This window comes from Echinops telfairi, unplaced genomic scaffold (genome assembly GCF_000313985.2).
Source record: "Echinops telfairi isolate 266 unplaced genomic scaffold, ASM31398v2 ScPeMD7_2573;HRSCAF=3158, whole genome shotgun sequence".
Taxonomy (NCBI): domain Eukaryota; kingdom Metazoa; phylum Chordata; class Mammalia; order Afrosoricida; family Tenrecidae; genus Echinops; species Echinops telfairi.
Window position 1 is genome coordinate 1,726,839 of NW_022106471.1, and position 25,788 is coordinate 1,752,626.

Here is a 25,788-nt window from a genome sequence, read left to right on the forward strand (position 1 = left end):
CCAGCGTCCACTCCACGGCAGCGAGCTATTTCCTTTCCGGTGACTTGTGTAATAGGTGAGGTCTCTTGTCACACAGCCTCCTTCCTCCACACGTCCAGCACGCACCCGCCCAGTAGGTAGGCTCCGGGCCACGCCCGGCCTCACAGAGCCGTTCCTTTTCCTGAAAACCTGCCTGTTTCACTTGTTCTTTGCCCAGGCAAAGGTCCTTCCCCCAGTCAACAACCTCCTCTCTCTCTCTGGGCCCCCTCAGCTGCCCACCACCCCCGACTTCTCAAAGCATGTCCCATACAGCTGTATTCTCCAACCTACTACGGCACATTGTGTGTGTGTGTGTGTCTCCATTCCCACCAACTCAGGGGCTTGTTCTAAGGGTGGGCTGGTCTGCTGGGAGGCGTCTGTCATGCAAAGGGAGCTGGCCCCAGAGCTGGGAGCGAGCAGGGCTGTCTCAGTGGTGGCGAGGATGGTGCTGTTTCGAACACCGACCAGCACACGGGCCACCCGAAGGCCCAGGGCCAGAATGCTTGCCACCAACTCCAGGCGCTGGACACGTTTGGCCAGGTGCTTGTCCGCGAAAGGGCGAGAGCAAAAGGCATCCGGTGACTCCAGTGATGTTACGTAAACACCCAGGGAGGGTTAAGCGAGGGGGTTACAGAACCTCCGGGAGACGACTTTTCTTTAATAATGAAATAATTTATTATTTGTTAACGGTTGACCAATACAGAAGTTTACGTGGACACAGCAAAGAGTCTCTAAAACAGGTCGTTTCTAAAAATGCATGTGCTAACTAGGAAAAAGCACCGTTCTCTATGGTCTAGACCCACGTTGTACAGTGGTGGAGTATTTACAGGAGGAAATAAACATATCTGGAAACAAAATTTCGTACTCTCCTCCGCTGCTCCCGGGTAGGCTGTGTACATCATTAGGAAGAAACCCACCCCTTTGTCCCGCCCCCAAATCGACGGCTAACAGCAACGTTCTAAGAGCACCAATTCCAGAAACACAAGAGGAAAAGGCAAGTTTGGCTCTCCGGACAACGCTTAAGGAGAACCCGCTCCCAACCTCCCGGCGCCCCTGGTAAAAGAAAGGAAAATCAAAAGTCGGGATACATTTCAGAATTGGATGCCGTACTCATTCTCATTTTATGATTTCCAGGAGACAGACCGACCATTCCTTCAGCCACCCAATAGCTGAATCTAGAAGTGCTGGCCATTTAGTTCTTCTTTCAGAAGAACAGAGTCTAAGAAAAATCACGCATGTAATAAATAGTGATCATGAAGAAATCAAAAACAACAAACAGAACCATGATGAGCCATGCGTTGTACCTTCCCTGGTTTCTCTGAAAAGAAAACCGCCTCCCAGAGTCTGCAGAGATCCGATGGCAGCGCATGAAAAAGAAAGAAAAATGGGTCTAAGGGTCCTTTGGGTCTTGTTCCCCCAGGAAGGATTTTAAAAATCAGGAGCAGCCAGCTACCAAAACATGCTGTCAGAATCAGACATAGAAAAACCATGGAAGGGCATGCGGGAGACTGCCTCCTACCGCCTCGTATTCAACACACCGGGAGAGGAGACAGAGAAGCCCGGGGAAATGCGAAGTCCTGGAAAAAACTCAGATTCAGGGGGTGGGGAACATGTAAATCATCAAACACAGCGAATGTAGAGTTCTTGCCAGTGTAGTAGGCACAACGATCTAAATAGTGTGTGGGTATAGGAGAGGCAAGGAGAAGTAGAAGGAAAAAAGAAAAGGCCCACAAAATCCCCACTCAAGCCCCAGGATAGTGCTAGATGGTTATTTTGAACATCACACTTCCGCTTAGTTTCCAGGGTTGGCTCTTGGTCACTTCCGGGGTGGGGCGGAGAGGCCCCTGGGAAAGAAACCTCTTGTCAGGACCTGTGCTTCACTTGGGGACAAAGAGGATGTGAAAGGACAATATGCCCATGTTAAAAAACCACCACCACTGTGTTCAGTGGCAAGACCACCCCCCACCCCCCCCAGTGCCCACTTCGGGATTGGCAGGGCAATGGTTTTGGTTTGGGGTTGGCAGAGAGAACGGGGTTCTGCTGAGAAGTGCACGCTCTTTGAATGACGAAAAGGAGCATGAGATGTGCGGCTAGGGAGGAGCCAGCGGTGGCGATCAGCACCTTGGAGAAACAAGATCTCTGCTGAGCAGAAGGAGCAGAGAGGACACGCCTGGAGCTAGCACACCACTCAAGAGCCGGCGCGGGGCAAGGCTTCTGCGATGGGGGCCGAAGCCCGCACATATCCCTTCTGACGCGTGGACCCCCGGCTCTCCTTTCCCATTTGCATTGCCGGGGGATCTGTCCGAGAGCAGTTCAGGTATTTTTCCTAGTCATTTTAAAAATCGACTTTCACACAAAAATATGAGGAGCCTATATTCGTACACATCTACAGTGATGAAAAATTGTCAACGTCTTAAAGGCTGGGGTTTAAATCTTTGCCCATTCCCGCCCGCCCCAACAACCCTGCCTCATAGAGATTTTTCATTTTGCTTAAAAACAAAATCAACCACTCCCAAAACGCACGTGCGCGCCGCCCCCACCCCCCAAACAAACAAACAAGCATAGCCCTCCATCGCTCTTAACCGTCATGCTGGTGGATCAGTGAATGAGGACACACTGGCAAATCAGGGGTGCTGGTTAGAGGCTTGCTCGAGCGGGGACCGAGGGGGCGTAGCTGCCGAGGGCCGAGTTAGCTGGTCCTGAAGGACTGAGTCAGAGAGAAGCCTACTAGGCACACCTGGAGCTGGGAAGGTCAACGTCTACCCCAGGGACCGGTTTATCATACGTCCATTCTAAATACAGAGCGCTCTGAAGTCCCACATCTATGCCACCCAATGGGAAGGACCAGGCAAACAGTGCGAAGGTCAAGTAATGACTGTTTTATATCAGGACAGTACAGCTCAGGTTTCAACCAAAAGGCCCCCCCTCCCCCGCCAAGCAAAACCAAAAAAGAGCCGTTTAACTCAAAGGCACAGTTAAAACAAAGAAAATAATGGCATCTCCCAAGAGCCTTGTTCCTCAATTAAACAAACGGACACACACGTGGCACATCTTGTTCCCTTCCCTCCCCAGACACAAGTCCACAAGCTTCTCTTCTCAAAGTCTTGAGCTCGAGGTGCGGGGATGTAGCAGGGAGACCAAAGCAAAACAAAACTGCTGGCCAGGTCTCGTGAATGGCCTTCGACAGGGACCTCAAAGTGCAGGTACGTCTTTTCAAGCGTGCTACAGGCTGGCTGCTGGCTCTAGGAACACTATCACGCTTAAACTCAGGAAGCAGGCTCTCTTTAAAAATGCGAAAGGCATACAAGTTGTATTTCAGTGCAAATCTTCAGCTGGTCATTTGGAAACATTTCCAGCAATAAAAGTAAAAGAAAATTCCTTCTTATCACCTGCCCTTCCCCCAGCCACCCCCCTCCCCCCTGGCTGAAATGAAGAAAAACAAAACAAAAACAAGCGTCACAGATGAATTTGGAATCATTTAGGAACAAAAAAAAGACAGACAGAGAGAGAGAGAAACTGACAACTGCGTAAAGGATCTTTGTTTCTCTAAGTAATTCTTGTTTTGTTTCGAGTGCTCATCATTGGTGGAAGGAGCATGTGTAGGGTGCACTTGAAACGTCTGTGTCAGGTGCGTGGAAGGTGGAGGGAGGGGTGGGGTGCGCTGTGAGGCTGTGGGGTGTGAGGCCACCGGCCGGCCAGCCGGGGAGCAAGGACAGGCTGCCCACTACCACCCAAGCAGCCAGGGAGCCCTTAGATCGCAGTGCGTCTGTGGAGATCAGGAATGTTCTGCTTTGTGACACACACACACACACACACACACACACACACACACACACACACACAGTCTCTCTCTCTCGTTGCTGCACTGCACACTTCACAAGTGGTTCAGATTCACCGAGAAAAGACTGGCCGGAGGGCAGAAGCCTCCAGACCTCACCAGAGTCAGTGCAGACGTAAGAAGGAGGAGGGAGACCAAGCTTGTGGATCCCTACAAAGTTCCTAGGACATCTATAAAAGCACAAAGTCATAAGAATTTATTTTCCATTACATTAGTTTATATAAAATGAATAAATAGCATTTATAGATTTCATGTGTCTTATTTACATATACATGTGCTCTGTTTTAGCTTAAATAAAAATGCTACAAAGTGGGAGACCACTTCGGGGAGAAATCAGAACCAAAGAGAAAAGAAAAGAAAAGAAAAATCAGCCTTTTAAACTACCAACCCCCAAAGGCTCCAGCAAGAAGTTTCTGGGCATGTCCAAGACTAATGCCAAGGAGAGGGAAGCTCCGAGGCCGCCCGTCCTCTCCTGCACGGACGGACGCAGAGTAGAAACGTGGGTTTCCCTTTCACCGGCGATGGCCACTAGCTCAGCTAGTGCCAAGGCCAGTGACTGCTGAAAGTTCAATAGGAAAATAGATGAGAATCGGACCAAATGTCCCTCTTTGGGCTGGGGTCAGGGAGAAAGAGGCATAATCACTTTGTGTTAAGTGGGAACTGGAGATCTCATTATCTCTGAGGTAGGACCGAAAAAAAAAAAAGTCCCAGAGACAAGTCGCATCAACCAACTGGGAGGGGAGAGTGTGTCCTGGGCTAGCGGAGTCCCAAGAGCATCGCACAAAAATAGATTGTACCGTTGTTGGCGAGGACCAACCGTACCGGGCCTGTAGAAGACACAGTCGGACGGAGAAGGATTGCTCCCTCCGCGCCCGGGTCGGGTCGGGTGGGCAGGGCGTGGGTGGAAGGTCTGTTTTCTGGAGGTCTTCCGGACTGACGGACAGACGTCCTCACTGCGGGGAGGGGCTGTGGCTAAGTGCTCTTAAATGCTGCTTTCAAAGCTGGCCTTTGGAGTTGTGAGATCAGGATCTCACCTTTACAAGCTCGTCTCCTTCAAGTTGCCTAAACACAGACACGCTCGGGGCAGTCGTGCTGGGCCCGGTCTGACCGCATGGTGGGGAGGACCGCAGGAGGGCCCCGGCGGAGCGCTGGAAGTTGGTTTTTCGGTCTGGGGCTTGGGTGCTTCAAAGTGATTGGAATGTACAGTCACTCGGAGCCCATCTTTTCCTGTTTTTGTACGGAGAGAAGGTGCCGCTCGAGGATGCGTTCGGAAACCCACCAACCCTAGCACTTCCTTCCTTCTTAACTGGGACGCAGCTGACTCTGGTCAGGGTGGTACACTGAGATTTCGTGCAGGGGCTCATGGGAAGTCCAGTACACTACCTAATCGGCTCCGCTGGGGAGCGCCCTCCGCAGGCAGCCGCGGCCAGCACTGTCTCCTATAGACCGAGGCCCGTCTGGCGCGAGTCCGGGAGCTGTCTCCTCTGGAGGCTGGCGCTGGAGTAGCCGTCGTCGCTGCCCAGGCTCTGCGTGCTGCCCCGCTCATCAGAGTCGCTCACGCTGCTACTGCTCCAGTCCAGGTCCCCGGTGAGATAGTCCGTGCTCTCCACGTCAACGTCGATTTCTTCTGCAGGGGGTGGGGTGGGGTGGGGACAAGAGACAAGAAGGGATCAGTGAAGGCTTTCTTGGTCTGCAGCCAGCGTCAGCGCCCTGGAAACCCGGGTGGACACACGAGCCAGCCCGAACGGAACCCTTCTTTGGCTGCTACTGCCCTGAATGCGGGCGTGGGGTTCCGTTCCTGGAGAGCCTAGAACTCGAATGTTCGGAATCAAAAGCAGTGACTCATTTTCTCGAGTGCTCTGCAGGCAGGCGGGGGGGTTGGGGTGTCGGGGGTTCGGGGGGGGCTCACCCCTGTCTGAGTCGGAGCGCTCCGAGGAGACCGTGGAGCCGATGCTGTCCATCCGTGTCCTCTCGATGCCCAGCTTCTCCAGCTGCCGCTTCAGGTGCCGCTGCTCCCGCTGGAGCTGGTCGATCTGGTGAACGGCCTTCCGGTCACAGTCTTCAAGTTTCTGCAAGTCAGAGTGGGAGCTGCTGGAGCCCAGAGGGGGCCGGTCCAGTGGCAATGACCCTGCCACTTCCTCGCTGTCTAAGAAGGGTGCCAGCTTTCCTCAGAACCACGGGGGCCCGTTCGTCTCCCAGTTCTCCGCAGCGGCAGGAACTCTGCTGGCCAGTGGCTGCCGTCTTCCTCAGCATCAGACAGAGGGGTGGGGGGTGGGGGCCTTGTGTCATCTCGGGGCTCTGGGGCTGAGCTCCAGCACCCTCTCCCCTTGATTATCACGGGACTGCAGGCAGGAGCCCCAGACCTGTCCTTCCCCTTTTCCTCAGGGAGACCCCTAGCAATCACCACTGAGCGAGAGAATGGCTCGTGGCGGGAGTGGAAGGGAGCCACTTCCCTTTGGAAGGACAGTAGGATGCCACGGCTCAAACTGAAAGTCAACGTCTAGAAAGGGAGGATGCCAACACAGGTACAAATATGCTCCATACAACTGATGGGTGGCATGTGATACGAGCTGTAAGAGCCCCCAATAAAAGTGATTTAGTTAAAACAACAACAACAACAAAAACGCCGACAGTATGCAAGTGCCCGGCCCCATTCCACAGCACTTCGTCTGTGCCAGGCCCCAACCCCACCTGATCTCCATTCCTGAGCATGAACTAAGGGCCGCTTTTGAAGTTGTGATTCCAAATGGCCCACAGTTAGAGTTGAGAAAGCATTATTTCTGTCCACCAGTTCGTTTTGTAAATCTGTCCCTGGCTTCTCGTATCCTTCAGATAATTAGGGCTGTTTAACTGGGGTTGTTTTTGCTTTAAATAGAGCTTCTTTTCACCCAGAACTGTCACATATGGGAGAGAGTAACCATAATTAAGCTGCTCTTTGTTCTGCCAAGGTATCTTGAGGCTGTAAACACCCAAACAATGGTTTTGGCCGCAGTGCTCAGGAGTTTGAATACAACTCTGCTCTTTGCTGCTGGAGCTACACATCACGGCTCATGCCCATGCCAGGCATCCTGCAGGCGGCCAGCAAACAGACCCCAGGCCCTTTCCCAGGCTAGGCACCTAGCCGATGACGAGCAGTCATGGAATCGGTTCAGGTTTCAGCTGTGACAGGTGCTGAGAGGGTGATACCCAGTGTGACAGGCAGGCCGGAGTCCCTGAGCTGATGGCGCCACGTGCAGTGATGTCCGGAAGATGCGGCGAGGAAGGCTGGGGGGACGGGGGGAGGGGGAACCTGCACACCGAGGGAAGAGGGAAGAGCACACGCAGAAGTCCCTGTGTGAACCCGTGCAGGAAGGGCAGGCGTGGACAGCAGAGAAAACTTCCAGCGCTGCAGAGGCAGGTGAGGGCTGGGCCAGGCGGAGCCTCACAGGCCTGGGCACAGAGGGTGCTAAGTAGGAGGGCGTGTTGAGAGGAGCTCAGAAAGGACCCCTGGGGAGGCCTGGAGAGACTCCAGGAAGGCGGCCAGAGGGTGGTTGTTCTTGGGGGTGTAGGCGTAGATGGTGGTAGGTGCGGATGGAAGTCGTTTGGGAAACACCTAGGGCCCGGAGGTGGCTTAGATATCAAAGGCAAAGGCACAGCAGCTGTCGAGGGTGAGGCTGAGACCCTGACTTATGTAACGGGATGGACAGCTGCATGGGACCACTGCACTTTGGGTGCCTGCGGGTGACAAGGAATCAGTGTTCAGTGAGGTTTGGGACATTTTGCTGATTTTGAGGTGCCTGTGATTCATTTGAGATGCAGGCTGGAGGGGGAGGGAATGTGTCCTGGAGTTACAGTGCAGCCTGGCTTAGGGACCACTCTGACGTGATGTCAATTTGCCTCCACTTCCAAACGACTGAACCAGCTAGTCGCAACCAGTTTTTCATCACACTGCCTTCCCTGGAGGCACCTGGAGCCTTTCAAGCGCTGAAAAAGCTTTGAGCATTTTCCTGCTCTGAAGTAAGGCTAAGTAAGGGCCGTGTGCACCTGTTCCAACTTACCTACAAATGGGACATGAGGACCCACTCAGGAATGGAGCCCATAACCCGAGGGCTGCCCGTATCCATCTGCTAACAGACAGCCCCTAACAACAGACACCCCCTTCGTGGGCAGGCTCAGGACAAAGGAAAGGCATCCCGAGGGCGCACTTACCTTGATGTGCAATTTGGCTTTAGTGAGCAAACTCAGCGTCGTGTGCCGATTTGATTCGGGCCCGAGTGGTACCAGCCCCTTCAGCTTCTCCAGGCACAAGCGCAGGTGGGCCCGCCTACAAGAACAACACCAGTGGAATGTGAGCCTTTCACAAGGCCGGAAGGTCCCCCAGGAAGAACAGGTTCTAGCAGTCCGCGTAGTTGCTCCAGCCCAGCGACGGCCACTTGCCACCAGGACCTCTTGCCGAAAAATCGTCTTCTGAAACCAGGCAACTCTGGGCTAAGCCTCTGAGAAGTTAAAACCCAGCTTTCTAACTTTGCTGTCCACACAGCAGAACACTCTGCATCACTACAAGTATGCCGGCACCAGGAAGCACCCTCCTGACACGGATGGGCCTGGAGAACAATATGCCGAGCTGAGGGAGTCAATCGCAACAGGGCGAAGCTTGTCTGAGACCTCTTCTATAAGGGTGAACACCACGACAAAGACTTGCAGCAGCCCATGGGGAACAGACTGTGGAGGCTCCAAAGGGAGGGTGGGCAAGGGTGAGAAAATGAATCCACAGACAAGAAGGCTGACAGGTACTGACTCCGGTGAAAGGGCGGAGAAAGACCCATCAGAGGGTGAAGGGACATTAGAAGGGGCAGGACAGGTGAGTGCGGGGGAGGGGGCTGAGGAGTGGTGAGCGCTGTTGAAGGCAGAGTTGATGGTCTGACGTGCAAACCCCTCCTCCCTCCGCCTGATGCACCATAAAAATATTCATTTAATTAAAAAGGAAAGTCAACTGTACTTATGTGATGAACTTCTAATTCTGGACAGCAAGATTCGAGTGAGCGTCTTTGGTTGGTAACACTATGCATATTGAAAGACAAACAAACAGAAAAACAACCAGAGAAGTGACCAACGGACGTTTTCTAAAGTTAAGTCCGTTTATCATCAAGCCTGTAATGCCTGCACGTGTACCGGGCTATCTCTCGCCTTCTGGGTTAGGACGTGACCCACAGCCCCTCCGAGTTCAGCAAATTATAACAGGCCAGAGTAAGGGATCCTTTAGCACAGGCTTCCCCTTCCCACCCAGGACCCTGGCATCACAATGACATTGCCACTGCTGTATATGGTGGTGGCGCATGAGGACACGTGTGCATCGTTTTTGTTAGTGTGTTATCTGTCGGAGCAAAGATGGAAACCGCCCCAATGACTCTCAGTAGGGGACTGGTTAGACACGGTCGGGTGGAGTGCTGGGCAGCTGCCAAAAGTGTGTGTGACAGTGCTCTATGCATTGTGAATGATCTCTAGATACCTGGTTACGTGGCAGCACCAACAGAGACCACGGGCACATCATGCCTACAGCTGTATAAGCCCATCTTCGTGTGTGTGCACACAGACACTGTAACAATGCGTATGTGATTAGTGACCGTGGTTGGCAGGTGGAAGGCTCATTAGCTCCTTTGAGCAGAGCTGGGGAAGTAGACAGCAGCGTTAAGAAGTTAGGAGAAAGTACAATTTGTCACTTATCCGGCGCTCTAACTTATTTCTCCCTGCAAAGTTTATAGCTTCATTTTCAAACTGGGTGCAGGAGTTCAAACATTTAAATCAGATCCAAACCTAGGCAGCTGGCTTGGTTCTGGTAGAGACTGTGTGATCCAGAATAGTGTCACCTTCACCCAGTCTACATACAGACGTGAGTCTGCCTGTGTTTTAGGAAGTTTGTCTAAGGATAGAGATGTACTAAGAAAGTCACCTTTCCACGCATTCTCATGACCGTTTTCACTACCCAAATGTGGGTTTCCAAAGAACACCCTCAGCTGGGACTGGAAAGGGGCCATCTGGCCGGCCGGGGCTAAGGGAAATGCGTGGCCCTGCAGAGTTCTCTTGGTGTGCTTGCCCGGCCCTCGCTGCTCCAGCCTTGCAGGCAGGCACAGGACCACGCCTGGCCTGGACCAAGCACAATGGAGGGACGGAATACATTAAGTAAGCAGGTTCCGTTCTACTGACTAGGGGTGAAATTCAATCTCTCATTCAGATCAAGCAGCAAGCAGACCTCTCTGTAGCACTTCTAGTAGCTCCCACCAAGGTCCAGCAACCCTGAGACCACCCTCCCTATGAGATCTGCAGCCTTACCCCCTGGGCCCCTAGGAGGCTCCTGATGTGAGCCAGGCAGACAAGCGCCTGCTCGGCTTTCCCTCAGTCCTAAGGACTCTGGTCTTTCAGCAGGGGCCAAGGGCCCCACTGCGAACCAGGCTGAAGTCCCTCTGGGGAACTAGATGTACTGGTGTGGCCCCCTTTGTCCATAGATCCTCAACAGGAAGCCACCCAATCCTTCTGTCTGACCCTGGCTCTGATCTTCCTCACCGCCTTCCCTCTGTTGCCAAAAGCTGCCTCCTGCTCTCCTGCCCCAGCAGGAAAGGGTTATGCCTAGCCCTGGCTCCCTCTTCTTGCGCTGATCCCTGGGAGGATCAGACATACCTAACCCACCCAGAGGCTCCTCGGGGAACAGGCCTGGCGATGCACTTCAGAAAGAGCACAGCCTCCAGAGGCCTATCCCCACCCCACCCCCCACCCCCCTGCTCCCAGCACAGTTCTTCTCAACACCCAGGATGACCAGGAGCCAGAATGGACCGACAGCAACTAACTAACTTGATACGCTGCCCTGGACTTGGCCGTGAACTTTGACAGACATCACACACTGCTGACTCTTCAGAACCATCGCCTGGAAGTCTATGAATGGGCTGATATACCTTCGCTCTTGAGTATCTCAAGCATAAAGACACCAATCTTTGATCTGCGCTCTCATCAACACTGCTCAGAACCAAGCGTGGCCTACACATCGTGGTAACCAGAAAAACTAAACTGTAGCTTCTCGTCAGTAGGTTGTTGTTGCTTTGTAAGTGTCCCCAAATGAATTTCTTTGTCATTTTCTTTAATGTTCCGGGTCGGTCACTCACTACATTACCAGATATTAGAGTGCTGATTGAGAGTGGAGGTTTAGAACCCGGCTCTGCCACTTCCTCCCGGAGCTCAGGCAAACCACCTGCTCCGAGCAGCAGTGTTCCAGCGGCCGGTGGGGCTACCGAGGCCCAGCTAAGCGGGAGCAGCCCGGGAGCCCGGGAGCCCAGGGCTGGACATGCAGCGCTCCATCTATGGCAGCGATTTTTCTTTCAATCTAGCTTCCTTTGCAGAGGGATAATGACTGTGAGCAGACACAGATAATTACAGCACTGTCATATTCCTTTTTAAATCGACAGGCAACTCCAAAGTATCTCACTAGGCAAACAGACACTCTGGTAAAATTCAGCTTCCTGGCCCCGTCCGTGAGGAAAACAGACATCTTCTGGAATGAGAAGACTTAGTGGAAAACTGAATCCATTTTCCAAGGAAACAGATCTTGCTTATGGCTAAAGGCACTATTTTTAACATTAAAAACAAAAAATTCACCAGCATTTCGTAAAGCTAATGCCTGCGATAGGAAGAAGTCCTTCGGGGCCACCCACATCATGTAGGAGGGGCAGAAGGCAGCCTATGGTTGGGAAGAAGGTGCCTGTCTCTCTGTCACCCGCTGTCAGGAGCAGCATTCCGAAGGGTGGGCACCCAGGCTTCTCCCCCGTCTCTACAGCAAGGGCCTGCACACACTGATTGGGAAATGGAATCGCATCTCTGGCTGTCACACCCAGTCTCTAACTTACAGCGCCTCTCGTGTGATGTCAGGAAGCAGCATGAGATGATGCAGGGAGGGCTCTCTGGGAAGGGAGTGATCAAAACTGCTGAGAGAGCCCGAAGGAATGGAGAGAAACAGCACAAGTCTGCACGTGACCCTCCGAGTAAAACTGCCTTTGTCCCCCAAGACGGAAGAGATCTCTCTGAGCTATACCGAACATGTATTTCAGACTGAATATATATCCAAGAGGAAAAGAAAAAGCCAATGATAAATCCCTTTTAATGTCAGGAAACGGGTGGAGAAAGCACCAAGAAGAATCCATGTGCATGGAGAAGAACAGTGAAGAGGAATGTGTTGGCCCAATACTGAACTGGATTATAAAGCTCTGGTAATTCAAAACAGTGTGGGTACTCTGAACAGGAGTACAGACTGACCATGTGAGCAGCACAGTCGTTTCCAGAAATAGGGCTCAGAATAGATTAAAAAAAAAAGTTAGCATATGACAGCGATAACCCTGACAGCCCTTGGGGGAAAAGAATGGTCGGTTCAGAAAATAGCGGAGGGGGTTGGTGTGTGTGTGTGTGTGTTGGTGGAAATGGGATGGGATGGGTGGGGTTAACATCAAAAATGAAGTCCAATTCCATTAAAGATGCAAATGAAATCTATTTGAATGCCACGTGGTTTCTGTTGTGACTTTCCATAGCTTTTGGCAGACATGAGTTATGGCAAACTAACTGTCCACGTGAAGGAGGTCATTAATGAAGACAGCTCTGGGCTGCTGGAAGCACTACCTCCTACCATGCTTTGGCATGGGCAGATGGCACCTGGGCCAACCAGCGTGCCTTTGGACCAGGCTGAAGGAAGCTCCTATTTCTGCCTGCAGACACAGCTCCCTTAATTCTCCGCATGCTCACGCGCAGGCGGACCGAGTTGTAAAGTGGGGGTTAGGTGTAACTGAAGAACGATCGCAAGTAGAGCACACAGAGAGCTGCTCAAAGTAGCTACCAACTTCGGGTGCTGCTCCCGGAGTTCTTCCTGGTATGTAGTTGCGATCTGGTGCAGTGTACACAGGCATGCCTGCTGTGAGGGTTGTTTTTTGGCGGGGGTGGAAGGTGGGGGGGTGCTCTCTTAAGGGAGCTCACTTTTCTCTCTGGAAGGTGGAGCTCAAACTGTGTTTCCCCTCGACTTTCAGAGTAAAGGGCATGGCCCAGGCAGAGGCTTCCTGTGTGCAGAATGGACAGGGTGGCAGCGAGTCAGGGTGGCAGCTATGTGATTAGGTTCACAGGTGAAACTCTGGAAACATACGCTCCATTCATTTATTCCCTGAGTAGCGCCCAAAGGGTTGCTAACCATGACTGCGATTTCCTTAGACGCTGGGGACATGAAGTTGAATAAGGAGTCTTTGAGGTGCTTCAAGAGGGGTCAGCTATGTAAACAGATGATCGCAGGAAGCACCACAAACACCAGCTCCCACCCAACATTCTACAACAGGCTCCTCTTTGCCCTTCACCGGACCTGTGCTTCCTTTTCCCTAATCCGAAAACATCTTTCACTTAAACTTTTCCACAAAGCTGGTCAGGCTGTCATGCCTACCGGGCTTTTTTTTTTTCCTTTTCTATTCCAATTAGTCCTTGTTGACTCCACCTCACCGTGTGACTATTAGTGTCTGTGGCATTAAGAAGTTAGAGTACCGCCAGTGCTCTGTGCACAGGAATGGAAATTGGTGGAGTCGCTGGCACACACCTCTCTCTTCTCCAGGTTCTTCCGAGGGCAGATGGGGGCCATTGATCTGAGAGTGCGATGCTGCTGGGACAAATATGACCCACCCCCACGCCATTGACACAGACCAAGTGTGCACACTGGTCTCTCTGCAACTCCTTTGTAATCGCCAGACCACGCCCTTAGCCCCATGTGGCAACACAGCCACATGGACCCCTCTTAGGAAACCCTCGAGTGAAACGTGAATGTGGTCCAGGAAGTGCAGCCTCAGTGCGGGTGGCGCAATGCCCAGCACAGCTCAGAGCCGGTGCAGAAGTCCGGCCCACACCTGTTCTTCCTAGTCAAGGCGTGGGCCCTTCTAAACACAACGCAACAACACGCCAACTTAACCCACAAGGTATCGACAAACTCAAGAGAAGCAATGACAGGGGCTTGCGGACAGAAGAGGCTGCCAGGAGAGACGTGACTGCAATGGTCCCTCGTGCCAGGTCAGATGCCACTGGAAGACGGTCCAACCCAATGACATAGCAGCCCCGATGCGCCTGCTGAGTTCTCCCACAGAGCACACAAAAAGTCTTTTGTCACAGGGTCAGAAGACTCTGCCAGAGGTAACCTCCCTAGACCAGCTGGCTAATTCCAGCAAAGCCTGCATATGTACCATTCCAGAAAAATGGGTGTCTACTATTAAAGGAGATGCCAGGGCCTTCTTTTGAAACAGAGTGCATTTTAGCGCCTGACTCCCGACCAACTGGCAGCAGCGAGCTGACAGGCATTCGTTCAATCTCCATTTGCTGAAAGGCATTTCGACCGGGGGGGATGGGGTGGAAGGGGTGGATTCACAGTTAAGAGAAAAGACACGGTGGAATTACAATTCATAAAGGACATATAACAATAACAAAATGAAAGGCTTTTCTGTAGCCCAACGAGAATTAGTAAGTACACTAGGGGCCTAATTGTAAGTAATATAAAATCCCAGGAATATCCTTTCAGGAATGGGCAAGGCCTACATGGAAACACTAGAGCGGAAAGACGCCTGAACTGATGGCACACCAATCCAGATGGCAAGATCTGACACGGCAAGATACACTTTTTGAGAGCTATGTACATTGGAATTGCGCACTTTTTCGGAAATTCCAAAGGAGCTTGGGGGTGGGATATTTGTGAAATGATTATAAAGTTCTTCTGGAAAAAATCAACTGGTGAAAATAGCTAAGGCCTTCGTGAAATTAAGACGAAAAGAAAAAGGAGGAGGAGGAAGGGAAGAGGTGAGGTTTGCTTTTGCAGACACTGACGTGCGGGATGGAAACTCACTAAGTAAAACCATGTCTACTGGCACGGGCGCCCTGCTTCGTGCTCGGGCCGCTGAGAGACAGGTGGTCATTTGCTCCACGTGCCAGTCCATCCCTGTAAAGATTATGGCCTCGTAAACGCCACGGGGCAGTTGGACTCTGTCATAGAAGGTCGCTGGGCGTTGGATTTGACTTGGCGGGAATGGGTGCGGGTTTTGCTTTTGTTTTACATTGCCACGGGAAGAGCAGGCAGGACGTGGACTCGAAGAACAAGTACTGAAACCGACCAGGCCATAATCAAGGCATTCGTGAGACCGCAACTTCAATCAGCCAGAGACTTGACTCCATAAAGGTAAACGATAAACGATTATCTGATAGACGGGGACACATCTTCCAGATGGATCCTTTATATTACAATCTGTCCCCCAAGAAAAACCCCTTCAGTAGACACCTGCCAAAGGTTATGTGACAGACTGCGCGTGCACACACACACACACACACACACCCGTCAATAAAGAGATAAAGATTGCTCAAGCACGCAAGTAATGAGATGCAAATTAAAATAAGTTGTCTTTTCTACGTTATGTATCAAATCCATAAAAGTACTCAGTTCGAATAACAACTTAGGATGTAAAACACTGCTTACAACCTGTCTGGTGATAGGCCATTCAGCACCAGCAAACAACAAACCAAACATAAAAAACGTGTACAGCCTTAAAGCCACAGCTACAGAAGATGAGGCTGGACGAGGGTGTACCTATAAGGTAAAGAAGCACTGTTTCTATCAGCAAAACATTGGAAAGAACATAAAATAGGAGTTTGGGTAAATGAGTTATGGTACATGCATATGAGATGATGCGACTGATTATGCAGCAAAGAGAGTACTGGAGAATTATGACTGGCATTGAAAAATGTTCAAGACATCGCCTGGGAAGGAGTGAGTGACACGTTACTACTTTGTGATCTCATGTTGGTAAACAGACAAGCACACCAACAGCAGCACACACGGTGCTAGTGGTCGCCTCTCGGGGAGCTACGAAGGTGCTTTTCATATTCTCTGAGGGTCTCAGAACTTCCCATTTTTCCAAATCAAAGAATATTTTAAAAATTCAAGTGATTCCCCACCCCAAAAAGATACCAACATTCCATTGGTGTTCGCTAGTTGCTGAAATAATGACTTATTTATTCAGCATGATTTGTATTTTTCAAATCTTCCTAGTGATGTTAAACAGAGCTCCTCCCAGGGGGAGGGGGGGCTGGTCTCTTTCGCTGTGTGTTCCCAGCACCTGACAACTCAGGAGCTTAACAAGGTATTTCTCTAAATGGAAACCACCATCACTAGCTACCTCTCCTACCAACTCCATGCTGGACTCTTTCACCCTCTGCCACGCCGGGATCCCCGCATGAAGGGCGGCTGTGCTGGAAAGAACACACTTAGGTTGGACTCGTGGTTGCTGAGCGCAACACCAGCTACAATATTTGGCGTATCTAAAGCACCACAGATAGTATTGTTTAAAAACAGACCCCAAACCTCCTAAGTCATGTGGAATCCACTCTGCAAAACCAAAGAGGAAGAAAAAATTCCATTGTTCAGACGTTCTTTTCCTAATTGCCTCCTTCAACAAACAAGCAAACTGGGGAGGGGGAGCCGTGACTTTATTTGAGGGGATGGTCTAAAGTGGCTAGGTAAGACTGACTAGCATGCATACACATTTGGCAAAGCAATATTCATTAGTAGGGGTTCAGCTACTGAAAACTGGGAGACTGCAAAAGCAGCAGTTCACCTGACCTCAAATTCTTTTCTTTTAAAAAAATCACCTTATTGGGGGCTTGTACAACTCTTATCCCAATCCATACATACATCCATTGTGTCAAGCACATTTGTGCATTTGTTGCCCTCATCATTCTCAAAACAGTTTCTTTCTACTTGAACCCTTGATATCAGCTCCTCTTAAATTCTTAAGCGCACACACACACACACACACACACACACGAGGGTGCAGAGCCCCACAACGTTAACCTCCTCCTTCCCGGGATTGCAGCAACCAGTGCTTGGCTGTATTAAGTAAACTGAGTTCCTACTTCCTTCTCTTCTGTTTCATATTCTCAAGACCGGAGAAGGAATTACCAAGCCTGAGAAGACCGAAAGGAAAGGATCACTAGGAGACGAGATAATCTCCCTTTCACAAGTAGAAGCTCACTGGTCCATAGAAGCAGACTGAAGTGTAGGCATCTTGCTCAAAAGGGGCATCAAATCCCGTTTCCTAGCGTCTTTTCTCCCATAGCATCCCTTGCTATTGCACGGAGTGTGTTGACTGAAACAGCCTCTACATCCTTCTCACGAGACAAACTATGCATCTCTCTCTGACAGAAACTGTGTTCACTTAATACCCCAAGACGGAACTCAGGAACGAGCACTCATGGGGCAGTAGGGAAATTCACTGGGCTATCCATCGCTAGGTCGGTGTTTCAAGTCCAAGATTCGCTGCCTCAGAAACCCTCCGGAGCAGTTCTACTCTGTCCTGTTGGGTCACTCTGAGTCAGAACCTGCTCGATGGTGGTAATCTCATTAAACACGCCAGCAACAAGCACACGTTCTTGAGCCATGGTAGGCAAGAAAATAAATATCCCTAAATTGCTAAAATAAACTATAAAATCCATGCTCTGTTGGCATTCCTGCAGAGGTGAAAGACACACAGCTATAGTAAACCTAATCATAAAAGTAATAATAATGCCTATTTAAATGATTAGCAAGGAGGAGAACTGCTTTTCAGTAGGTAGCCCCGCTTACCCAGTTCACGTCAGAGGCAGGAAGATAGGGGAGTATGTACACTTGAGAAAAGTCATGCCCGGCTCACCTTTCTGCCTTGAGCAGAAAGAGATGCCTCTCAAGTTCAAGATATACAAACTCCTAAAGCAGGAAGGGAGCTCCAGCCCAGAGACGCGATCCACACTACAGAGCGATGAAGAGGGGAGGAGCACTTGTGCCAGAGACACCCTCTCTATCACTTACCTACCTCCTTCCATCCTATTTATCTACCTACCCACCTCTACACTGCCGTGGCGAAAGTCAAATGCTGGCCCGGTCCCACCATCTTCCTGCCTGGTCAGGGTCTGCCCTTTGACTGAGGAAACATGAACATTCAGATCCTGACGTTCCGACTACCTTTTCAAAAGAGGGTTTGCAGGGACCAACCACACACACTTAGAGAGCCATCAGTACACATCCTTGTCTTGGTCACGCCAGGCACCACGAAACCACTCCTTCTGGGTGGGGAGCCTGTCCCTGAAATGGATGGCAGCTAAGAGACCAGCATGAGGCTTAGTCAGTGGCTGGTAAGCCCTGGCTGCACAGGAGAATCATCTGGGGAGCTTTTAAAACCGGCGCACAGGCTCAATCCAAACCAACCAAACCAGGAGTGCTGTGGCGAGATCTGGACATTGTTTGGTCTTTTTATTTTGTTTTGTTTTCTTTTTAAAGTGCCACAAAGAGTCATCATTAATTTTGTCCTCCGGGGTTCAAGCGAGTTACTTTTTTTTTTTTTTTTTGTGTCATTTGGACAAGGAATTTATTTACTCTCCCTGGGGGTTTTTTTTTTTTTTTTCAGTCTTTTATCTACTCGATACAGAAATGGGAGTGTTTACAGATAACATACGTGGGATGTGCTCTAAAATGTTACATTTATGGAGAAAGGGATGGTTTCCAAACTAAAGATAGTCCTACCCGGCTGACGGATAGGCAGGAGCTGACTACAGGACTCTCCCTACTTTGGTCTCTGAGAAGTAAGAAAAAGCTATTTTATACACAGAGAAATAGGCATTTGTTCTCTCCCCACCCACCACCAAAATACTTATGTGTGCACAACATAGTTAATTTAAGGCATTTTCAGAACTACGTTCAAATAGAAGCTCTGCAAGTGGTTCTAACGAGCAACCGGTGTTGAGAACCAGCAGCCTGCGCCCTCTTGGCTCGGCAGCAGGAGGTAGCTCAGGTGAGGGAGATCCCGCCCACGCCGGGGCCAGGCCCATGAGGGTGGCAGGCCACCTCTGGGTGGTCGCCACCTCCAACTTCTCTCATACATGCATTTACTTGAACTTGAGTCCTCACTTATAAGTAAACTGCAAGTACACATACCCATTTCTGTGTATATACGTGTTTGTATGCGTGTATATATATTATCTTTTAGTTCCGTTTTTTTCCGTCAACTTTTTTGGGAAGCGCCTTGCACATCTCTCTGTAAGACTTGAAAGGTATACCGCCAGGTGTATCCAGTAGCATGTAATTAAAAACAAACAACCACCACAAATCCTGTTCTTGGACACCCTGCCTATGATCTGCAGAGCAGCCATTCACAGCAACCTTCGTCAGGAGTGGGTTGGGGAATGAAAGTTGAGGGTGTGGTCTTTGGAACGAAATGATTTCTGGACAGGGCTGTTTAGAGGGTTCTCTTAAAGGAGGGGTATTAGCGGGAAAGGGAGCAGTCAAGTGTCAACTTTATGAACAGAGAACGCATCAACTTCCCTACCCCCCTTCCTCTGCCCCAACCCCCAACTCACCTATTCTTCTCCATTTCATTGTGAGTTGATCTGAAAGAGGAAACAATAAGACAAAGATTTATTCTCATCTTGGAAGATAAATTCAACATCAACTGATGATTATTCTTACTTTCCAAAGCTGGTGGGAGAAAAAAGAGGGGGGGCGGGGAGAAACCCTCACTGGACTCTACTGATGAAATTCATCCAATTGAGTTAAATAAATGTAAACACCTAAAATAGTATTCCAGGAGATTAACAAACTGAGAGGCATGCAGTCCCTAGAGGGAAAGGAATCCATTTTAAGACAGGAAATAAAAAGGGTCTATTTATACAAAAACAGCTGCACGCTGCGATGTGACTTGGAGTTATATAAGACCACAAAGTTGAAGGCAGAACAGTCGGGGGAGGGGGGGGGCACCCCTCACCCTCGCCCCGCACATTTCTTGAAGTGTAGCATACTACGATTTTATGCTAGGTTGTGTAACTATAGGCTATGGTTTAAGACCGGCGAAATAACCTCTCCCTCAATCTTGCTGTTCCCTAAAATAGCCACGGTCCCACATCCAGTCTCCGGAAGGATGCTCCTGTCGAGCAGCTGCCAGGGGACCTGAGGAAAGGGTTTCCACCGCTCAGCTCAACGTAATGACTAGGTGGAGCAGCAGTTGGAGGGGAAAGTCGAAGCCCGGGCTTTGCCGCTGACTGGTGTGGTGGGAGAAACCAGACTCTGGGCCACCACCCTGTCCTAGTTTAACCCCTCTGTGCCATGGGGATAACCATAATTGCCAATCAGCTACTGAACAAGCGTGGATCAATGAAGTCCCAGCTGTAAACGTGATTAGAGAGCCTTGGATGAAAGCTGTGGAGGATCTGAAATCATATCATTAGTAGGTTTATAGCTGACCTTGAACTCATGGGCAGGCGTCCATAAAAACCCCAAGGAGTCAGTCAATGCAGCCACTTTGGTGTCCTTCCTCACACCACCCCTCCCAAACCAGCTGGAAGCAAACCTGGGGAGCAAGAGTGACCTCCCAGCATCACACGAGCTGAACCTTGACCGCTCCTACAGAAAGAACTGCTCACTCCCTGGCTCAGCACATGCATTCTGTGTCGTATGGGGTGTAGAAGGAAAGTTCTCACACAATCATGGAGGGACACTATTGCATGAATGTTCAGCCATTCACACAGGGAGCGGGGGGCACCACCTCCAAGTTCACTCACACCAGGGGTTGGGTGGCGGTGCTGGTAGTATGGGGAGGATCTTGAAATGGGAACATTTTAACTCAGCATTAAGCCATCTTTCCCAGAAGCCCTTAGCATAGCGAGTCTTTTTCAGGGGTGGCCGGGGGTGAGGTAACCGAGAAAAGAATGACAACATTTTAGATTTTCGAATGTTGGCTTTTCTGGAATAAGGATCTATAGGCCTTAAATTTGGTTAGCTTACAAGCTTTCCACTGGTTCACCTGGCTACTTCTCCTCCTCCGTGTTCTTCAGTCACATGGCCCTAAAGGTTTACTTCCTACCACGGCCAGCAGGATGCCGCAGTTAACAAGAAGCTGGCCAGCAGTTTAGGTTTCACAGGAAATAACAAGTTCAAAGTCTGACAGGTTTTTTTTTAAATGGATGCGTGTGTATGACAGCAGCTGGTCAAGATTTCCCCGATGAACAAAGTGGGAGAAGGAAGTGAGGAGGGTGGCTACATTGAAAGGAGTGTGGTCTCTGGGAACAGAAATGACAACATAGAATACATATACTACATACATATGTGTATATATATATACACACATACACACATATGCATAGCATACACACACACATATACAGAGATGACAACGTAGAATACATATACTACATACATATGTGTGTGTATGTATGTATATATATATGTATGTGTATATGTATGTGTGTGTGTGTATATATATATATACACATATGTATGTGTGTGTGTATATATATATATATATATACATACATACACACACATATGCATAGCATACATACACATACACACACATATTCCCAAGATAACCTTTGAACAAATTCCAAAGGAAGCACCACTGCTTCTAAACTTTGCTCCGAGTTCTGGAATCTACCACTCTTACTTGGTGATTAGGAAAATCGAACAACTGGTGATTTTTCAAGGGGTGTGTGTGTGTGTGTGTTAATGAAGAGTATTTGGTTTCTTGAAACTGCATCTTTAGTAAAAAAGCAGACCTTTCAAGAAGAGTCAGTTCAGAAACCGCCTGCTACCCTCTGTTGATGAGTAAACACACATATTTTTAATTAGAGGAGAGGGCCCCACACTGATGTAGTCTACTGGCCCCTTTTCGGGAGTGCGTGGGGAAGAATTACTCGGAGCCCCCTTGGCAATGAAAACTTTTTGTACTACAGCTCATACTCCAGGATAAAATGTCGGTGTCTGCTCGCGCGCAGTCCCGCCCAGTCATCCAGCACCTCTCAGGGTGGAACCACCCACTTTGGGAAACAAGACCTTAGAAGAACACGTATTTATTTTGTGAGCCAACTATTTTCCACGTGATTATTGAAAAGATTGGATAATCCTGGATTCACTGATAATGGAAGTATAATCTCTGATAATAAAGGCAAATATTCTAACAAAAAGGTAACTGCACTATACTACACAATACCTGCAAAAGGGGAACAGCCCTCGGGTTCAGAAAGACTCCCTGTCAGTCAGCTCTGTAACCCCGGTCTTAGAACTGGTTAGCAAGCCTTGAACTTCCCCTTTCACAGGAGTGATAATGTCTGTTTTACTTAGTTAGCAGATCACACTTTTAATAGCTCTGAATAGCATCTAAGTAATGAGTAATGGACTTTCAAAATCAATAGGGGGATGGGGGGTGAGAGGGATTCCACATGCATATGCCTATAGCCTACCAGTTAGTTTTCTGATGATCCCCAAACAATTAATATTCATAATTTCCTTATTTTTGTTTTTCAAGTCAGCTACTAGTGGAACTTGATTAACATCTGCATTTTCTGTCCCCATGAAGCTTGATATTTGGTTAAATCTTTAGTTTGGGTTGCCCAAGGAAAAACACTCCCCAGATTCTACACGCAAAGTGCACCACAATTCAACCTGAATTAAGAAGAAGCGGCAATTCAGTGGCTCTGTAAACTGGCAGCGACCGCTCCCTTGTCCTCCAACCATCCCACAGCCAAGCTGCATTCTCCGGTGAGATGTCTGACTGCCCAGGTAAGGGTCACTCCAGACAGGTTGCCAAGGAAGCGATCACATTCAACCTTAACACCTGCTTTTGCTGCATTGGCTTGCAAGGGGGCCATCTCCTGCTTTAACCATGTTCTCTCAGAGATCCTTGCACCATTGAAGATGTCACATTAATTATTAGTCAAGAATTGAACAACTGAGATTGTTTCCCTGGAAACACTCTAATCCCGAAAAGCAAACCAGGTTTATTAACAGAGTGAGACTGGTGCTTTTGGCATCAGGAGTTATGGCCATCTCTCAGGAATCATACTGATTACTGGAAAGAAGAAAAAGGAGAGAGGGAAAGAAAAGGAAAGGAGGAACTCATATTTTGGCTTGAAACTCTCTATTAGCCTTTTCCCCCCTAATCTGGGATCAAGACCTTCTCCTCAATGGAGACTCCCCATCCTCCTACACTCTGCCACAACATTCCTGTAAAACCCAGGAACAACAAAATGTTAAAGGCAGTAAACCTGGACTATGAACATGCAGGACTCCTCCCATACCATAAGTGGGCAATAATAACACAGCAAACTCTACTTTTCCAGAAAAATAAACCCAGGGCCTCTCAGGCTGTTCATTCCCCCAAACAAAAAGCTGAAAATGAATACGGTCACAAAAAGTAACACAACTTGTTTTTATACCATTTTATAATCCAAGTCAGTAGTCACAGTTGTAGTGAAGGGCTTAGTACCCATGCGCACAACTATGAGCTACTTTCAGGTATTGCTGATGATAGGAGGGCAAGGAAAAACGACCAGGCTCATCCTGTGTGCGCTTTCTTACTTAAGAGCAGATGTGTGCTGCACACGTCCTATGTTCCACTAACAACATGATGACAATGGGGGTGAGCTAAGGACAGAAGAGGCAGCAGGAATAAGAGAGTTTCAGGTGTAAGTGGGAATGTTCTGGCTTTTCACCACAGAGGCTACTCAGACACAGAGATGTATTAACTGGGGAGGGATGGAGGAGGAGGAGGTTCTAAATCAACGATGAGAAAAGTGAATGCTTTTAATTCACCGGCTTGAAAGGGATAATTGAAAGGATGCAATAAGGCAGATTTCCTAGTCAACTAAAAATGTAAGGATAAAAGAGGGTAAGAGAGGGCAGTAGCGTTGTCGGGGCACTAATGTGTCAGGAACTATTCTTAGGACTTTAATATGTGATTTCACTGACCATTAACCAAGTACTTTCCAGTGAGATTCACAGGCAATTTATAAGGCTTCCATAAAAGGGTTGTGGCACAGTAACACTTTAATATTTCAGCTTCCTCTGTCACCAAACAGGTAAGTTTTGGGGTAATTTCAAGAATTCCTCATTGCCATTATAAATAGATGCAACCCATTAGATTATCAAACAAAGCACGGAATTGAATTAACATGTCAAATATGAAAGCCTATCAGGGGGGACAAGTCAGATCTCTTCACCTGTTTTCTAGTGTTCACTGCGAAAGAGTAAAACATTGATCATATGAGGCTTCCTTCAATGACAGAAAACTTGCCCTGAATCTCCAACTTCTGAAGACAGAATGCGGTCAGGGCTGCTAATCCCACTTGAAGCTTCCACAGATGTTTGTTCCAAAAGGGAACAGGCAGAATGAAAAACAAAACCACTGCCCAGAAAGAAATGTGAAACATTTCCATTTCTCCTTCCTCGCTCTCAATCCAAACCGGAGGGCTGGCTTCCTGCGACGGTTTAAGAGCAAGTGTGCACCATGGCTGAATTCGGATCCCCACAGAAGGCCCTCACAGGGGTAGGATCACCACAACAGGCAACTTACATGCGGCAGTTCCTGTCACCTACAGTACAATCTACAAGGGAAAGGGCAAGATTTACCAAATTACCTGCTGCTGCTGTTCGTCTTCTTGGATTTGCTCCTCCGTTTGAAGGCGTCTCTGTCCTTGCTATTGTATGGTAACATGGATGCATAGCCATGTTCGGCTTCTAGGAAAACGGAGGGTCCAGTTAATGAACGAGCCCAGAACACTCAATATTCCCTCTTCCCCATGATAGTGTTTCCTCTCTCCGTATTTTTTTCACCCCCCTTTAAGAGAATATTGTGGAAAGGATTGAATACAGCAAGGTGGAATTCTGCGAATATGGATTTAAGGGGGAGGGGGGAGGGATTTGTTGTGGTGGTGGTGTTTGGTTGAAATGGTGTGCAAACAAACCCTCAGCTCAGAGGGGCATTGTGGAGATGGGCTCGCCGAGCCCGGACCCCGCTCAGCGTCCAGCAGGTTGGTGCCAATGGGACCTGCCTCCGGCGGCGAAGGTGCGGGACCGACGCGGGGCGCTGGGGGGCGAGAGGCGCTCCTCCCCTTCAAGGGGCTGGCCGGGCGAGCCCAGCTGAAGGGAGCCGGGAGGCTGACGGAGGGGGCCGAGCACCCCACTCGCCAGGGTGGGGGGTGGTGGTGGTGGAGCGGAGCTCGGGACGCCCGGGGGTGGGGGGTCCTTCCCACCCCATTCATTGCTTTGGGGCGCAGTGGCCCCCCGCGGCCCGCGCGGGGAGGCTAGAGGGGTTGGGATCGCTCGTGGCCGCGCTCTCTGCCCCCCCGCCCCCAGCCGCCAACAACCCTCGGAGCGGCCGGGCGCCCCGACCCGCGGAGCAGCCCCTCAGGGCCCCGGCCCCGACTCGGCGGGACCCCTCCGTTCTCCGTGCACCTCTCTCCCGCCGCTCCAGGTAGTCCGCCGCCTCAAGTAGCAACTGGATGTTCATCCGAACCGCCGTCGCCATTCTGCACCGGGAGCCGGAGCCACGGGACTAACCCCCACTGCACACGGGCTCGCCGCCGCCGGACACCCGCGCCCCGCCGTGGGCCCCGTGGAGCAGAGCTGAGGGAGCCTGTCCGGTGACCACGCTCGCTGGAAGCGGGAGGAGGCCGGCGAGCAGGACACTGCCGAAACCGTGACAGAACAGGAGCTGAGCAGCAGCCACCACCGCCGCGGAGTGTTTATCCCGACTCACCATCCCCCCGCCCCCGGCCCCTTCTCTTGACAGGCCCGCTTCGGCTGCGTTCCTCATTGGACACCCCAGTGAACGCCCCGCCCCTGTCCTTATCCTATTGGGAGAGGACATCCTGGCTCCACCCCGCAAAGTCCGCTGCTTTCGCTGGTTGGACACGCTTGACAAGGCCTGGGCTCCACCCCCTCCACCTAATTGGAGACGGGATTCGCAACTCCGCCTCGTGCTCCTTCCCCGTTTCCCATTGGTTCTAGACCGACAACCAGGCCCCCTTTTGCTTTGCTAGTATTGGCCAAGCGCTACAGCTGGCAAGCTTACTTCGCCTGGTTTCTATTGGTGGGACCTTCGGAAACCTCC

General features: G+C 50.1%; 1 protein-coding gene across 2 annotated transcripts; it reads right to left on the reverse strand.

Annotated features, from left to right (window-relative positions):
* Positions 1–669: 669 nt before the first annotated feature.
* MXD1 (MAX dimerization protein 1) lies at positions 670–25,408 on the reverse strand. 2 transcript variants are annotated; one of them, XR_006680443.1, is made up of 7 exons: positions 25,131–25,408; positions 24,314–24,413; positions 19,265–19,294; positions 8,045–8,159; positions 5,766–5,925; positions 5,240–5,483; positions 670–1,362 (listed from the first exon to the last, which is right to left on the reverse strand). XR_006680443.1 is itself a non-coding variant. In XM_004710156.4 (6 exons), the coding sequence occupies exons 1-6, from the start codon at positions 25,201–25,203 to the stop codon at positions 5,296–5,298; spliced, it is 666 nt and encodes a 221-aa protein (XP_004710213.1). In that variant the 5' UTR covers positions 25,204–25,408; the 3' UTR covers positions 4,030–5,295. The 2 variants fall into 2 exon arrangements, 1 of the variants encoding a protein (XP_004710213.1); XM_004710156.4 differs by lacking the exon at positions 670–1,362 and having other exon boundaries at positions 4,030–5,483.
* Between the last annotated feature and the right edge of the window lie 380 nt (positions 25,409–25,788).

What these genes read in the sequence shown, in the direction of transcription:
- MXD1 (XM_004710156.4), bottom strand. Translation starts at nt 25,203, where the DNA reads ATGGCGACGGCGGTTCGGATGAACATCCAGTTGCTACTTGAGGCGGCG. An exon ending in AATGAAATGGAGAAGAATAG is followed by an intron (nt 8,160 to 19,264) that starts GTGAGTTGGGGG and finishes TTGTTCTTGTAG; the next exon opens with GCGGGCCCACCTGCGCTTGT. An exon ending in GCGCTCCGACTCAGACAGGG is followed by an intron (nt 5,484 to 5,765) that starts GTGAGCCCCCCC and finishes CACCCCCTGCAG; the next exon opens with AAGAAATCGACGTTGACGTG.